Here is a 17,405-nt window from a genome sequence, read left to right as displayed (position 1 = left end):
TATCAGATCTCATGAGTGACCTGCTCCAGGCAGCTCAAAGACAAAGTTCACAAAGCCAAATGAAAACATGAAGTCGCACAATGAAAACAACAGAAGTATAAATGTTTGACAAGTTAGCATGCTTCAGTAAAGCAGCTACATTTGCTCAGACTCGCTTTCTTAATGTTTTAAAAGTGATTTCAATTCACCCAATGAAATCTGTCTTGAAATCTTTTTGTCCTTCTGAAGATGATTGAAAAAGCAGAGCTATGTTATTAAAGGCACTTTAACAATATTACTCCATTTAACTTTAATGTTTGAATGTCTGAAAAATATAAACCAAATGAAATCATGAAAACTTTAAAGATGATGGAGAGACTGACTTTTGCCGATAGAGTTGTTAAAACCTTTTAGATGAAAATAATTTTCTAGCAGATTGTTGCGCTTTGGGGAAGGATTACCATGTACAATGTCGCCCTCTGGTGTTCAAATGCTAAATTGCAAATCAGTGTAGAATAAAAAAGATCAGCCAACAACACTAACTGTAAATCTATCAATCAATCAGTACGTCTGTCTGTCCTTGCTTATAGTTTCATGGTGAACAAATCTAACTGTTAAACTGTTACTTGCTAACATCTGTGCAAAAACCTGAATTTGTTTTAATGCACAATTGCCACAATAGATACATGTGTTGAAAAACTGCTTGATTTATTTAACAAAAACTACAGACTACAGTTTTTTTCAATCACTTAACAATTTTCACAACATTGATGTCTTTTTTCATAACTCTAGACACAAAACTCATAACGGCCATCACTTGCAACACAGGCTGTCCGCTGTTCAAAACGCTGCATGGTGCATTCACACGTTTAAAGACATCTTGCACTTACACAAGCATCGGTTCAAAAAACAAATTTAGTGTGAAATACCATTGAAACAAAACTCTAGATCACACACAAGTAACCCGTAGTTTCAGTAAGTGATTGTTTGAACAATCATTTAATATTGTACAACAAAATAGGTGATACAGGCTTCATAATTCAAAGATTCAACGTTTTTACTATCATATGCAAAGAGAAAGTTGAACAATGTTTTTCTGCATAACATTATTACTTTGCTGCCTACAGTAGATGCCAAAACAAAAAAAGTAGAAACAAAAAGATGTAAACAAATCTACAAGCTTACGACTCTACCTTGCAGAACAAGTCCACATGTACAGTCCACAGATCTCTGGGAAAATACTGCAGTAGAAGAGAGAATACTACAGAGAGTGGAATCAACAAATTCTGAAATATATTGATCCACAACACGACAGTGCAGTCAAACTGTAACATAGGTTTATTTGAATCAAAGCAAAAATACAGTAATTATACTAGTTGTAGAAACAAAATCAAATGCTGTGTGTCTCAGCTTTCTATCTTGTACTGTAATACAGTAAATAAAGCAGTGATTACTCCACTTCTATATGCTCATCAACTCTGTGTTGTGGATTTGGCCACAGGTTCTCAACCACCTCTCAGAAGGCGGGCCTGTCTTCTGCCATTCCTTTGACCAACACATTTTCCTCTTCGTTCTCCTCCCACCACTGCTTGACCTCTGTTGTAACCTGGTTCCAAATCCCCTCTTTATATACTCATTCCACAGTGTGCATCCAATCATCAGTAACGAGTTGGCAGAATTGGACAGCAAATTACAAATGAACCTATTGTTTGATTGTTTGTCTTTATCCATACAGCATTGAGAGTATTGCAACAGTTACTTATCATTGTGAGTAGTTAGATCATTGAAAGGAAAGGAATATATACTGTGTAATGTGTGAACTGCATTTTGAAATAGTAGTACTTTGATGTAAAGTAGTGTCAAATTGAACCACTGGTTGTTAAATGAACAAATGATCTAAGTTGTGTGTGTGTGGCATCCAAGCAGTTGAGAAACGGGGGAGAGTTTAGACAAAATGTGCATTTTGATCATTGGTTGTGAGTTTTCTTGTCTAGAGTTGTGAAAAAATACATCAGTGTTGTGAAAATTGTTGCAAAGTGATTGAAAAAACTGTAATCTGAAGATTATCCTGGGTGAGCAGCTGTTTCTGACTGACCTGGGAGACCTGTTTTGTAGTAACCCTCTATGACCAGCAGGTGGCAGCAGAGAGCAGCTCTGACTGGATGTCTCCCAGATTTCCCCCCATGGGAATTTTTTTCCACTCCCAGACTCAGATTACTTTTTCTGGGTGTTGCCTGTCTGGTTGGGAGTTTCACCGGGAGTTGCTTCTGTAAGAAGGAAACAGTCAGACCTTTCTGCACCGTTATTTTACTGTTTTTATTACTGACTCCGAGCTGGTTTCTTTAGTTGAGTTGGACTTTCAGGTAACACAAGAAGAAGAGGACTGATTGATTTCAGCCACTTGACCGAAGGTTGATCCGTCCGATGCAGGCCATCAAGTGTGTGGTGGTGGGGGACGGGTGAGTTTATTCTAGTCTCTATTTTACCTCTACTATTAAAAAATAGACTCATATGTTAACAAATAAAGTCTAGCTCGGCTGTTGCGGCTTAACCCAGTTAGCAACAGTTGACTAGTGGCTAACAGTGACAGCTGCTGTTGTCCAGCTGGGTCAGATTTAGTCCATGTTCTGGTTCTGAACGTTTATCACACAGGGCTGCTGTCTGGGAAGGAAACCCGGAGCTTTAGTACTTAAACTTTAAGTTAAAGTTTGCGCGTTTTAAATCTGTTTTATAAACAATAAAGCCTGAGCAGCTTGTGGAGTTGCTGTTTTATCTGCTAACAACCTTCAGTAATAACTCTGGTCTAAATAACTAGACAGCCACTCCAGTCAGGTCAAAACACTTTTACACACTTTTCTTTATTGCTCTGTTATACATATACATGTATATGTATAACAGAGCATATATTGTAATTTATATTTATATATATATATATATATATATATATATATATATATATATATATATATATATACATACACACACATATATATATATACACACACACACATATATATATATATATATATATATATATATATATATATATATATATATATATATATATATATATATATATATATATATACACACACACATATATATACCATAAATGTTGTCAAAAGCATAATAACCTATGCTATGTACAGTCAGTGTGCATTTATTTAGATAGATTCAGAGACGTGAATCAAAACTGAAAGTATTTATTTTCACAGAAATTGTCTGTTTATATGAATATTATTGACTCATGTTAGGACTACAGGTGTTTATTTTTATTATTATTGTATTTTTTAAGTATTGTATTTATTTTTTTGCTGATTTATTTTCATAGTCGTTTATTATTATTATCATTATTACAATTTTAATTGTTTTGTTTTGAATTCATTTTTTCCTATCATTCTAAGTATAAAATAGATTTTTTAAATAGGGTAGGCATCAAAAGCTAGGCTTCAGCCCACACCTTTTGGTTATTCTACTTGTAATCCTTGTATTATTGTGTTTTTTTTCTCTTCTTATCTTTAAAATAACCAAGTAAACAATGTGGATTGATTGATTATTTAAAGGAAAAGTAACATTTTCAAGTCAGAATAAATGTTTGGTACAGGGACAAAGATTTTCTCTAGATTTTAGTGCTAAAGTGTTGCAGTTCCAGGCTGTAGTGAGGTTGTTTCCATGGTTCCTTTAAGGAAGTCATCATCCTATTTTGAAACTATGGAAACTTCTGAAATTACTGAGGAAGTGGCTTATTTTACATGTCAGGACCTGTGATGTTGATGTAGGTTTTCTGGTCAGATAGGTGTGTGGCAGCTCGTTATTTATTATTACTGATCAGTGAAAGTCAAAATCACATACAGTTATAAGTACCCCCCCCCCCCCCCTTTTTTTTTTTAAATCAAACTTTAGTTTAAACCTTTTGGTGTTGATCACTGTACATATATTTTATATAGGGCAAAAGTTATGGTGTGACTAAATGAGACTCAGGATTCCCCAGAAATCGTTACCAGAACTTCCAGCTCGCTCTGTAGCATTTACTCTAAGGTCTAAGCCAGGGGTGTCAAATATGCGGCCCACGGGCCGGATTTAAACTGTGTGCGGGACTGATCCGGCCCGCGGGCCGCATATTTGACACCCCTGCTGTAGGTAGAAAAGCAGGTCCGGTTTGCTGAAGCTTGTAGCTCCTTTTCAGCCTTGTGCTAGCTCTAGGTAGTCAACATCAAAATATTAAATTCCAATGTTGCTCATAAGCTGTTAACGTTCATTTGTACAACCAGATTAGTCCTTATTGTTTGTAAATGATCTGGGCAGTTCAGCTGCTTCTACAGCAGAAGATGTTGGTTAAACGGTGAGTTGATGCACTACAGTCCTAATGTTCACCTCCATAAATCAGTTCAAACTCTGAAAACATGTAACATTAAAGAGTAAAGCTGGAAAACGGGCTCTCTTTATTCTCTCTCAGGGCTGTGGGGAAAACATGCCTGCTCATCAGCTACACCACCAACGCCTTCCCTGGAGAATACATCCCTACAGTGTAAAACACACACACACACACACACACACACACACACACACACACACACACACACACACACACACACACACACACACACACACACACACACACACACACACACACACACACACACACACACACACACACACACACACACCAATAAATAGGACATAAGATCTGACTTTTATTTTTTCTCGGCAGCTTTGACAACTACTCTGCTAATGTGATGGTTGACGGGAAGCCGGTGAACCTGGGTCTGTGGGACACAGCGGGACAGGAGGACTACGACAGACTCCGCCCGCTGTCCTACCCACAGACGGTGTGTCCATTATCACGCGAACGCTGTCTCCACTTAGACTTGGAGTTATTCTTGGAGCTATGAAGCTTTAAACAAAGTGGTTACTATGGAAACGAGGCCTGTCCTCTCAGCGCAGCAGAGCCTGGTGTCCATTGTACCGATACGCTGTCTAAAGGAGGTTAAATGATTGTCTCTGGAATAGCACGCCCACTGTTTTAGTGTTCATCTAGGGAATGTGTTAGCTTTACATAATTTGTATTATTGTGTTAACCATCATATTTCTGACCCATTTTAGTGTTAAAATGTTAACATTAGTGTCAGGGTCCATTCATGTTTTTGTCCTTTTTCTTCCCCAGGATGTGTTCCTCATTTGTTTTTCACTCGTTAGTCCGGCTTCCTTTGAAAACGTTCGTGCCAAGGTGAGGGCAGCCCTGTTCAAATCAGCCTTACGTTATCTTTTAATGTAAATTGAAATATTCCACAGCACATTAATTCCTCGGCTGATAAGCTCCTCCTCCTGAAACGGCAGCAGCTGGATAGGAACAAAACATGTTGACTTGTCAGGTAGAGCTTACTGAAAGAAAAAGGAATCTGTGAATAAAAGGTGTTACAGATGAATGAAGTTCGCTCTACTGGTTAGTTTATGTAGTTATGTTGGAGGAAAAATCAGTGTAGCTCACTAAACCAACCTGACCACCGTCAGATGACAGAATACTTAATTATAGACCTAAAATGAGCAGATGCATCGAAGTGGAATGTAATACTGTGTACCCTAATGGTGTCGTCACAGTAAACAAATAAGGTTCTTCTCAACCTGAAGTCACAACCTCTGTTCTCCTCCATCAGTGGTACCCAGAGGTGAGACACCACTGTCCTAAGACACCAATCATTCTGGTGGGCACTAAGCTGGACCTGAGAGATGACAAGGACACGATTGAAAAGCTCAAAGAGAAGAAACTCTCTCCCATCATCTATCCTCAGAGTTTAGCCCTGGCTAAAGAAATAGGTCTGTGTATTAATGTTCTAATGAAGATATGGTTTCCTTCTGCCACATGTCAATGGTAAATGACCTGTATTTGATATAGAGCCTTCTAGAGTCATAGAACCCCCCCCACAAGGCACTTTGCAACACACACACACACACACACACACACACACACACACACACACACACACACACACACACACACCCTGGTGGTGATGAGCCCTAGCCACAGCTGCCCTGGGGCACACAGACAGATGTGAGGCTGCCGTGCACAGGCTCCACCGGTCCCTGTGGCCACCACCAGCAGGCAACATGGGCTAACTGACTTGCCCAAGGACACAACAGCAACAGACTGAGCGGGGCTCGAACCTGCAACCTTCTGATTACGGGGCAGAAACTTAACTCTTCTGCAACAGTCTTTCACAGCAGTCTGTTCTCCTGTTTTTGGCTGTAGGAGACTGGAAGTTTATTTTCTCTTAACTTCTGGCCTAGTGAGGAGTTAAATGATAGTTTAGTTCTAATCCCATATTGGTAAATACTGGTTGGTTTTGACACATTGTCCTGATTTATGTTGGTAACCAGGTGCAGTAAAATACCTGGAGTGCTCAGCTTTGACTCAGCGCGGCCTTAAGACTGTGTTCGATGAAGCCATCAGGGCTGTCCTGTGTCCCCAGCCTGCCAACAAGCCCAGTAGGAGGAAGTGTAACATTCTGTAACAGAGATCCATGGAGAACTGAGGAAAAAAAAAAAAAAACCAAAAGAACACAATGCAGTCAGAACTCACCCTTCCTGATGAGTGGCGAAGACTACTGGGCTCCTTCAAGCACGTTTTTTCCCATGTCGTCTGTAACATGAACCCCTTTCACACCAAGCCTGAGACTACTACTTCCTGCTCCTGTGTCGGAGTGGGCGGACCGAGGAGGATCTGGCACTCGTATGCCTGTGATGTAGGAGTAGTGGTAGTCACAGAGCAGAGTTGGTGAGTAGGTGGACACCTGCAGACCGTTCTACAATAACGCTGCTGTGGGACTTGACCAAAGATGGCTAACAGTGTGAAAGGAGCTGTAGAAGCTGTTAGAACCCACTTCCATCTAAAATGACTGTAAACATTTATAAAATAATTCCTGCAGGCTTTTGACTGACATATCCTGAACAGTGTTTTAGATGTTTTTATGGTCCAACACTTCCTGTTTGTACATGTTTACACCCCTGTTCTGTGTGTAATGCAGCTCAGATTTATTAAACATGTATATGTAAAGACATTCTGATTGTTCAGTTTTATCGGGGATTATAAATGTTGGATTTGATCAAACAAGAGTGTTGGGTTTAATTTTCATTTTATATTGTTCATTCTTATCGTGTGTATGTAATGTCCAGTGACAAATTACTCAGATGGATTTAACTCCTTGAGGTATTGGGAGTTTAGTGACATAGACAGGAAGGGGGTGGGGGGTGGGGGGGTGCTTCTAGTCAGAGTTCTTATAATAATAATACTTTCTAGGTAGCTGACCGGAGCTAAGGCCGCAGGGTGGTTGCTGCCTGATGTGGCGGCAACCCATGAAGCCGCCGGTGGACACCGGTGGTTAGGGATGCTGTCAAGCTGACAAAGTCCTATTGGGTCCTCTTGGCCTGTGGGACTCCAGAGGCAGCTGATGGGTACCGGGAGTCCAAGCGGGATGCGGCTCAGGTGGTCACTGAGGCTAAAACCTGGATGTGGGTGGAGTTTGGTGAGACCATGGAGCAAGACTTATTCACCATCCTATTCTGGTTTACCATCTGGAGCCTCAGGAGGGGAAAGCAGTGCGCTACCAACACTGTTTATAGTGGGGATGCTGTGTTGCTGACCTCGACTCTGGACCTTGTTGGTCGGTAGGTGGAGTACCTCCTCAAGACTTCCTCAATCCCACCGGCACATCTTCCAGTGAGGAAGTGGATGCTGAGGACTTTGGGTTGGACTCTCCAATCTCTGGTGCTGAGGTCACTGAGGTGGTCAAAAAGCTCCTCTGTAGCAAGTCTCCCTGGATGTTGTAGGGCTGTGTTGGCTGACGTGGCTCTGGAATATCGCGTGGACATCAAAGGCAGTTCCAGTGGATTGGCAGACTGGGATGGCGGTCCCCCTACTTAAAAAGAGGGACTGCAGGGTGTGTTCCAACTACAGGGGATCACATATCTGAGCCTTCCTGGTAAGGTCTTTTCAGGGGTTCTGGAGAGGAGGGTTCTTCAGATTGTTCAACCTCAGATTCAGGAGGAGCAATGTGGTTTTTGTCCTGGCTGTGGAACACTGGACCAGCTCTATACCCCTTAGGGGGTCCTGGAGGGTGCGTGGGAGTTCCCCCAACCAATCCACATGTGTTTTGTGGATTTGGAGAAGGCGTTTGACCGCATCCCTCGGGGGTGGGGTTTGGGGGGGGGGGGGGGGGGGGGGTTGCTGTGGGGGTACTCGGGGAGTATGGGGTACCAAGCCCTCTGATAAAGGCTATTAGGTCCCTGTATGACCGGTGTCAGAGCTCGGGCCACATTGCCGGCAGTAAGTCGGGCTTGTTTCTGGTGAGAGTTGGACTTCACCAAGGCTGCCGTTTGTCACCGATTCTGTTCATAACTTTTATGGACAGGATTTCTAGGCAAAGCCAAGGTGTTGAGGGGATCCATTTTAATGGCCTAAGGATCAGGGGCCTCATTTATCAAGCTTGCTTACACACAACACGGGGTCGGAAAACTGCATAAGCAACTTTCCAAACAAACTTTGGGATTTATGAAAGAAACCTTAGCGGAAAAATGTGCGCAACTTTAAGTTGACTAAGGACCTGGCTTACGCACATGTTGGACATGGAGAGCACCTGCAGTGCTGCTGCTGAGATTGATACAATTATGAATTCCAGCAGCATAATTACTTGTACTGCTTCGTTTTCACACAGAACAAGACCCCCCACCCCCCACGCACACAGATACTGCATTAGTAACTTGTAACTGCTTTTAATGATTGAGTGTCTTATCATTGCCATTATGTTGTAACTGTTTGTATTTTTGCTGCCTCTTGGCCAGGGCACCCTTGTAAAAGAGGTTCTTAACCTCAATGGGTCTTTATCCTGGTTAAATAAAGGTTAAATAAATAAAACACACACGCACTCACACATGTGCGCGCACACCATAGACTTTACATATACTGGACAAAACGACGGCGCACACACACACACAGCCTGAAGCGCAAAATACGGAATGCAGAATATCACCAGGGGGACAGATTGAGACAGAATGTCATGCGTCTGTGACAGTGTGTGTCCTGTCACTGTGACCCAATTGATCATGCGCCCTGGCTAGTTGAACAAGGGAGATCTTCGTTTAGCTGACTGGTTAGCGTGCGTAACTTTCACTCGGGAGTCTGGGGATTGAATCCCAATTGAACCATTTTTTTTAAATATCCACCACAGATCTCTCTGAAGAATTCACAACATTGACGGCTTCAGCAACGCTGTGCCACTCTGTGGATTTTCTCTTATTTGTTTTGCAAAAGCACTTCCTTTCATTTCTCCACCTCACCCACCGGTACCTCAATTTCTGCTTCTGTAAAATTGTGCTTCCTTGATCTGCCTTGATCTACGGTCGCCATGTCATTGGCGGAGCGCTGCAACAGCCAGCTTATGTGTATGCATGAGATCCACAAGGCACTTTGCATTGACTATTTATGGCAGTAAGTGGGCGTGGTGAGGGCGGGATGTAACTAAAAAGCAACTGAGAAACATTCTCGTTAGTCTCCGATTTATGAAGCGGAGATTGCGTGCAGCTGTGCGTGTACTCCATGTTTGATAGATCACAAACTTACTTGGCATAAGTACATTTTTTTTGCTGAGCTTAAGTACGGTTTTGGTAAGGATTCTACGCAATGTTTGACAAATGAGACCGCTGGTATCTGCTTTTTGCAGATGATGTGATCCTGTTGGCTTCATCAGAACGCGATCTTCTGCTTTCGCTGCAGCAGTTCGGAGCTGAGAGTGAAGCTGCTGGGATGAGAATCAGCTTCTCTAAATTCAAGACCATGGTCTTAAATCAGAAAAGGAAAGAATGCCTTCTCCAGGTCAGAGAATTGGTCCTGCCTCAAGTGAAGGAGTTTAGAGATCAACGGGTTGATTTGGTGCTGTGTCTACCGGTCTGTTGAAGTGAAGAGAGAGCTGAGCCAGAAGGCTGCCTGGGCCTCTAGGCTGCTGTACCCTTGACCAAACCTCGGAAAGCAGAAGGAAATGGATTGATGGATAATAATAATGCACACTTGTATAATGCTTTTCTAAATCAGGGACTCTAAAGTGCTTCACATTACAATAATTTCGTTTATTCTTTCATTTCAGGCATTTAGCATTTACCATCTAGGTGGGAAACCTCATCCAAGATGAGTACATGTGGAAAATCCTCATTGGGTAACTGACTGTCTTCACGCTCTGTGATTGGCCGGTCACATAGAGCGCCCGCCCCTCCCTACACACAAACTCTGCAGCCGGGACCTCTGTCCGGTGTTGGTACAGGATCTGCTCGGGTGCAGGATCGGCTCCGGGTCCTTCGACTGCCGATGACGTCAAAGTAGTTGATTGGCTGAACATGAAGCTTATGGAAGTGACGTTATCACGTTATGATTTTGATTGGTCAGAACAAATTTGCGGTTGTAGTCTTAGCGGTTGTAGTCCTGTAGTCCAAAAATCAACACTTTTTGGAGAAAATATGTTTGAATTTCTAAAGGAAATGTAAAATATAAGCAAGTGATAAACGGTGACCCTCAAAAGCTCTTGGTGTTGATGAAATGGGGCAAAATAAAATATAAGAACTTTACTGAAAGACACCAAGCAATATTTTGAGTCAAAGAATGTATTTAGATAACAACTAAGGAAATATACAGATGAACTCCACATTAATACAAACAGATATGGCTTCACATATAAGAACTGTTCTATTTTTTGTCAGTCTGATGTTGGTTTTATGCAGTTTCACATTCCTTACAAAACAAAGGTAATATGGTGTTTTATTAACAAATTACAATTATATAGAAAACATTTAGGTGTTAAACAAGAATTTATTAACAAAACTGCTGATGTCTTTCAAAAATGTGTGTGTGAAAGCCCAGTAGATTTGCAGTAATGTGACGTCATCGGCAGTCGAAGGACCCCGAGCAGATCCTGTACCGACACCGGCCCATCCACGCACACACACAGACAGTAACGGATCTCTCTGTGCTTGCTTCTCTGTTGCTCACGTTTCTTCAGAACTCCCTAGGTCATCTTCAGCTCACCTCTTCTTCGGTTTAATATATAAAGTGACTTTTTTCGTAACGTACGAGGTGCATTTGACAAGACAGAGCTGAAAACGGCTCGTGCTGCGTCGGTCACTTCCTCCGCTCAGGTTCTCTCTCTCTCTCTCTCTCTCTCTCTCTCTCTCTCTCTCTCTCTCTCTCTCTCTCTCACACACACACACACACACACACACACACACACACACACACACACACACACACACACACACACACACACACACACACCTTAATCAACATTGTTTTGTTTAACTTAGATCGTTAGGAAAAAAAATCAGTGGAATCAAATAAAAAAAAGTTGTGTCTGGTTCTAGTATTTCATATTTCCTAGTTCCTACTGCATGAGTTCAGATGTATTAATTCATGCACTTAAATATTAATGTTCTGATTTTATTGAAAAACTTGTTCTGTAATAGTTCCTTTACTATTGTGATAAAAAATATGTCATCTCAATTCTGAGGCTGCTCTGTAAATAGTTTTCAAATAAACAAATAGAAACTCCTGATCAATCCATATCAATTTCAGACTTAAAATAGTGTATTGATATAAAGCACACCCACTTCCGGTTAAATGACACCCACTTCCGGGTTAGGCCACGCCCACTCCGAGTACAGATGCAAATAATTTAGATGGTTGAACAAATACAGATACAGATAGTGGTGTATTCGCTCATCCCTAAAAGTGAGTGGGGAGAAGAAGACTTCAATCACTATCATTCACACACACACACACACACACGCAACACACACACACACATACATGATCAAGTGTTTGTTGGTAGGAGATGTGTAAGTATTCTTGTTCAACTGGATCGTTTAACTTCAAGGCTTCAGCTTGAAGAGACATTATTGACAGCATGACTTTTATGAGCAGATATTTAATACTAAATAATTAGTTTTTTACTTTCTTAGCCTCCAAGGAACTTGAGGTGTTTGTCTTTAGTTTGATCTCTCAAACTTCTGCCCGACTCCCATCAAAACTGAACGTGTTCTGATAACTCCAACTCCATGTTTATGGTTACAGTCTGATTCATTTGGCTATAGCTCTAAATTAAACAAGTGTCTTATCACAGCATAAAAGCAAACATTAATGTAAAATATTATTCTAAAGTAAGTTTTAAATTTTATCATTAGATTATTTTCTCAGGTTTCTGTATAATTGAGTAAATAATACACACTAGGAGAGGCTGAGACTCTTTTCACGTTGTCTTGTGAAAAAAGAAAGAGAAACCTAATAGTTAAAAGCTCATGGTATTCTGGCAGTACTGGTTTTTCCACTGGAAGCTGGCAGGACTTCAGCCACTGTGCTGAAAATGGAAAGCTTTGATTATTCATCTGCTTTTAGTGACTGCTTCTTATGTTGCACTTACAGCACTGTGAGCGCTCAGTCTTCCCAAAACCACACGTTAAGTAAACTGGTAAAATCTAAATTGTGTGACTGCTTGGTTGTCTCGGTGTGTTCCTGCGATGACTGGAGACTATTTTGTCATCTGCCTCTTGCGTCTCGCCCGATGACTGCTGGGAGACACCAGCTCCCCACGACCCCAGTGAGGAGGAAATGGTTAAGATGATTAATGGATAGATGGACAGATATATAGATGGATTAGTCTAAGTAAAATAACACAAGCCTTGGGGAGCTTCTAATGTGTTGTGGAGTTGCTAATGCTAACAGTTAGCTTAAACTAGCTCTCTGCTTTTTCCTGGATGCTAAAACCAACAACAGCCTTCCCCGTCGTGAGTCAAGATGAGTGAGTCCATAAATGTTAAATGACAGTTTGACGTAGATCTGTCAGGCTTTTCATCTCCTACAGTTTAACGGTCTATTTTCTATCAGAAGCTAATGCAGGATATGGGCGTAGGAGACCGTTTCATGTTCAGCCTGCATGAAGGGTTTTATTGCCGTATGAGCAAGAATCGTTAGGAAATTGCTGCGGTACTGGGTGCAAGAAACTGAAAGATTAAATTAAGAGATAAGCAAATATAGGAAATAAGAATGTATTAATGATAAAATAATTAATATAAAGTGGCAATATTTAGAGAAAAGGCTACTGTGTAGCCTAAGTACTAATCAGAGCAGATTAGTTCAGGTACAAACTATCGGTACAAACAACACATGGTCAGGTGACTGGAACCAAGCGACTGGAGTGGGCAGCCCTAGGATTGCCATTCATGAGTCCATCAGCAGAGGAGAAGAAACTGTTCTTATGGCGAGAGGTTCTCCGAATGGATCTGAGCCTCCTGCATGAGTCAAAAAGACTATGTTCGGGGTGACACAGGTCAGCTGTTAGCTGTACGGGTCCTGTATGGTGGTGAGTTTGCAGCCAATGACCTTCTCAGCAGGGTGTACATCACACTGCAGCCTCTTCTTGTCCCTGGTGGTAGCTCCAGCATACCACACGGTCAGAGGTGTGGACTCGAGTCACATGACTTGGACTCGAGTTATTATTTTAATGACTTCTGACTTGACTTGATCAAATCTATAAAGACTTACGACTTGGCTCGGACTTGAACGCCAATGACTTGCGACTTGAATCGACTTGCATCTGCTGACTTGATGATTACTTGAGCATATTTGATATTTTAGCACAAAAGTGGCACGACATGAACAAAAATCATGAATCGTTCTTGGTTCTGGGTTTGATCTTGTTCTGCTAACTGCAGCAGCACTTTGTTTATAATCAGTTTCAGTTACACTTCCTTCTTGTTTGAGCAAATAAATGAAGCTTTAAGAAGCTTTATTTCTGGAATTTATTTATTATCATTGTCAATAAATTGAAGTTTGACAGATGACTTGATTATGACTTGAAAATTCAAAGTTAAGGACTTGGACTTGACTTCCACTTCCACTTAGACTTTGAACTTGACTTGGACTTGCTTGTCTTTGACTTGGACTTGACTCGAGACTTGACTGGAAAGACTTGTGACTTACTTGTGAGATGCAAAGCAGTGACTTGGTCACACCTCTGCACACAGTGATTGAGGATTTGAGGATAGACTCAACGACTGTGGTGTGGAACTGCCTTTTCGACTGTACTTATAGGTTGAATTTTTTCAGCTGCCTCAGGAAGTACAACCTCTGCTTGGCCCAAAGTTTGAGATCAGTTCCAGTAATGAATATTTATCTGAAGTCAACAGCAAGCAGATGTATCCTGTTTTGGTAGAATCTGCTGGAAACAGAAACTCCCAACCAGTTTTCAACTGATGTGTGTGTAGGGTCCATTTCCTGGTTATGCAAGGCTGACGTCAACGGAGTGTTGAAATGGCCTCTGATTTGATATGAGACAGGCTTTTGAAAGAGATTGCGTCCAAAGGCTCTTGGCATTCGGCAGCTCGCTGCCCTAAAAGAACTTTTTGTAAAACTGAAAATAAAGCCCCACGCTGTGACAGACAAATTGTCTATTCTTTCGTGTCTTGTTGAATCCACGAAAAGGAACCCACAGTGTGTGTACATACAGTGGGGCAAAAAAGTATTTAGTCAGCCACTGATTGTGCAAGTTCTCCCACTTAAAATGATGACAGAGGTCAGTAATTTTCATCATAGGTACACTTCAACTGTGAGAGACAGAATGTGAAAAAAAATCCATGAATTCACATGGCAGGATTTTTAAAGAATTTATTTGTAAATCAGGGTGGAAAATAAGTATTTGGTCAATAACAAAAATTCAACTCAATACTTTGTAACATAACCTTTGTTGGCAATAACAGAGGTCAAACGATTACTATAGGTCTTTACCAGGTTTGCACACACAGTGGCTGGTATTTTGGCCCATTCCTCCATGCAGATCTTCTCGAGAGCAGTGATGTTTTGGGGCTGTCGCCGAGCAACACGGACTTTCAACTCCCTCCACAGATTTTCTATGGGGTTGAGGTCTAGAGACTGGCTAGGCCACTCCAGGACTTTCAAATGCTTCTTACGGAGCCACTCCTTTGTTGCCCGGGCGGTGTGTTTGGGATCATTGTCGTGTTGGAAGACCCAGCCACGTTTCATCTTCAAAGCTCTCACTGATGGAAGGAGGTTTTGGCTCAGAATCTCACGATACATGGCCCCATTCATTCTGTCCTTAACACGGATCAGTCGTCCTGTCCCCTTAGCAGAAAAACAGCCCCAAAGCATGATGTTCCCACCCCCATGCTTCACAGTAGGTATGGTGTTCTTGGGATGCAACTCAGTATTCTTCTTCCTCCAAACACGACGAGTTGAGTTTATACCAAAAAGTTCTACTTTGGTTTCATCTGACCACATGACATTCTCCCAATCCTCTGCTGTATCATCCATGTGCTCTCTGGCAAACTTCAGACGGGCCTGGACATGCACTGGCTTCAGCAGCAGAACACGTCTGGCCCTGCAATTGTAGTGTGTTACTGATGGTGACCTTCCATGCTTTCGTTCTTTTTAAACACAGAAACAGTTTTGTTTACCTGTTTTGTAGCTACAGTTTCGCCGACGGCTGCCGGCTTCTTCAGGCTGACGCTGATAAAGGCTGACACAGGTAAACAAAACTGTTTCTGTGTTTAAAAAGAATGAAAGCATGGAATTAGAACCACGACACAGCAAGAACACACCTAAGATGATGGTGACCTTTGTTACTGTGTTCCCAGCTCTCTGCAGGTCATTCACCAGGTCCCCCCGTGTGGTTCTGGGATTCTTGCTCACCGTTCTCATGATCATTTTGACCCCACGGGATGAGATCTTGCGTGGAGCCCCAGATCGAGGGAGATTATCAGTGGTCTTGTATGTCTTCCATTTTCTGATAATTGCTCCCACAGTTGATTTTGTCACACCAAGCTGCTTGCCTATTGTAGATTCACTCTTCCCAGTCTGGTGCAGGTCTACAATTCTTTTCCAGGTGTCCTTCGAAATCTCTTTGGTCTTGGCCATAGTGGAGTTTGGAGTCTGACTGTTTGAGGCTGTGGACAGGTGTCTTTTATACAGATAATGAGTTCAAACAGGTGCCATTAATACAGGTAACGAGTGGTGGACAGAAAAGCTTCTTACAGAAGATGTTACAGGTCTGTGAGAGCCAGAGATTTTCCTTGTTTGAAGTGACCAAATACTTATTTTCCACCCTGATTTACAAATAAATTCTTTAAAAATCCTGCCATGTGAATTCATGGATTTTTTTTTTCACATTCTGTCTCTCACAGTTGAAGTGTACCTATGATGAAAATTACTGACCTCTGTCATCATTTTAAGTGGGAGAACTTGCACAATCGGTGGCTGACTAAATACTTTTTTGCCCCACTGTAATAATGTAAATTCAGCTTTAATAATTTTCATTGTTTACAAAATCTGCTGATTTTAGAAGCAATAATGTCAGTATATCGGTATCGGCAAAAATTGGTTATCAGGCATAACAGTGATCTTAATATCGGATATTGGTATCCACCCAAAAATTTCATATCGGTGCATCACTAATCTGTTTAGTACAAGTAAAAACGTCTTCCAGACAAACACTGTCAGCATTTAAACCTAGGGTAGAAACAAGGTCCAGAGTGTGTCCCCTTAAACGAGTGGACTCCTTCAAATTATTTAAATCATCATATTGCTCGAAGTACAGGGCGAGGAGGAGGAGTGGCAACCATTTTTCATTCGAACTTATTAATCAGTCCCCTACCAATTAACAGCTACAGTTCGTTCGAACATCTTATTCTTAGTCTTCCTAATCCAGATTGCAAAACTGTGAAACCACTCTTGTTTGCAGTTTTATATCGTCCACCAGGCCCTTACTCTGAGTTTTTGGATCAGATCGCTGATTTTTTATCAGATTTGGTGCTAAATACTGATAAGGTCATTGTAGTGGGGGATTTTAATATTCATGTGGACATTAAAAATGATTGCCTCAATGTAGCCTTTAGTAATATCTTAGACTCAATTGGTTTTACTCAAAGAATACATAGCTTCACCCACTCCTGCCATCATACATTGGACCTTGTGCTGACTTATGGCATAGAGTGTGAGGAAATAACGATCTTTCCACATAATTCAATCCTCTCGGACCACTTTCTGATAACCTTTGAGTTTTTTATAACTGAGTTTTCGAGACATGAAAGTAAATTTCACTATTGTCAGTCTCTATCTGACAACGCAGTTGTATCTTTTAAATCAACTGTTCCATCTTTACTGTCCTCAGCATCTCAGAGGAACGTAGCAGAGGGCAATATTTTCAGTTCTAGCCCCTCACAAATTGATGCCTTAGTTCATCATGTTAATTCCTCTTTACGTGTGGCATTAGATAATGTTGCCCCTTTAAAAAAGAAGGTAATTAGGGACAGGAAGTTGGCTTCCTGGTTTAATTGTCATTTACGAGCCTTAAAACAAAACTCTAGGAAATTGGAGAGAACAT

The 17,405-nt window shown here is 41.4% G+C and overlaps 1 protein-coding gene across 2 annotated transcripts; it reads left to right on the top strand.

Moving 5' to 3' along the window:
- The first annotated feature begins 1,962 nt into the window (after positions 1 to 1,962).
- Positions 1,963 to 7,034, top strand: LOC107388167 (ras-related C3 botulinum toxin substrate 1). 2 transcript variants are annotated; one of them, XM_015963580.3, is made up of 7 exons: positions 1,963 to 2,248; positions 2,326 to 2,438; positions 4,436 to 4,507; positions 4,691 to 4,808; positions 5,144 to 5,206; positions 5,634 to 5,793; positions 6,355 to 7,034. In XM_015963580.3, the coding sequence occupies exons 2-7, from the start codon at positions 2,404 to 2,406 to the stop codon at positions 6,486 to 6,488; spliced, it is 582 nt and encodes a 193-aa protein (XP_015819066.1). In that variant the 5' UTR covers positions 1,963 to 2,248; positions 2,326 to 2,403; the 3' UTR covers positions 6,489 to 7,034. The 2 variants fall into 2 exon arrangements, with proteins under 2 accessions (XP_015819066.1, XP_070401623.1); XM_070545522.1 differs by having other exon boundaries at positions 1,963 to 2,438.
- Positions 7,035 to 17,405: the final 10,371 nt, after the last annotated feature.

Source organism: Nothobranchius furzeri, chromosome 16 (genome assembly GCF_043380555.1).
Source record: "Nothobranchius furzeri strain GRZ-AD chromosome 16, NfurGRZ-RIMD1, whole genome shotgun sequence".
NCBI classification, from domain to species: domain Eukaryota; kingdom Metazoa; phylum Chordata; class Actinopteri; order Cyprinodontiformes; family Nothobranchiidae; genus Nothobranchius; species Nothobranchius furzeri.
The sequence above is the reverse complement of the archived record's forward strand: the minus strand, read 5'-3'. Positions and strand labels throughout refer to the sequence as shown.

Bases quoted from the DNA above. Each gene is read 5' to 3' on its own strand.
- LOC107388167 (XM_015963580.3), top strand. From the start codon at position 2,404: ATGCAGGCCATCAAGTGTGTGGTGGTGGGGGACGG. The intron at 2,439-4,435 runs GTGAGTTTATTC...ATTCTCTCTCAG, and splicing joins TGTGTGGTGGTGGGGGACGG to GGCTGTGGGGAAAACATGCC. The intron at 5,794-6,354 runs GTCTGTGTATTA...GTTGGTAACCAG, and splicing joins AGCCCTGGCTAAAGAAATAG to GTGCAGTAAAATACCTGGAG.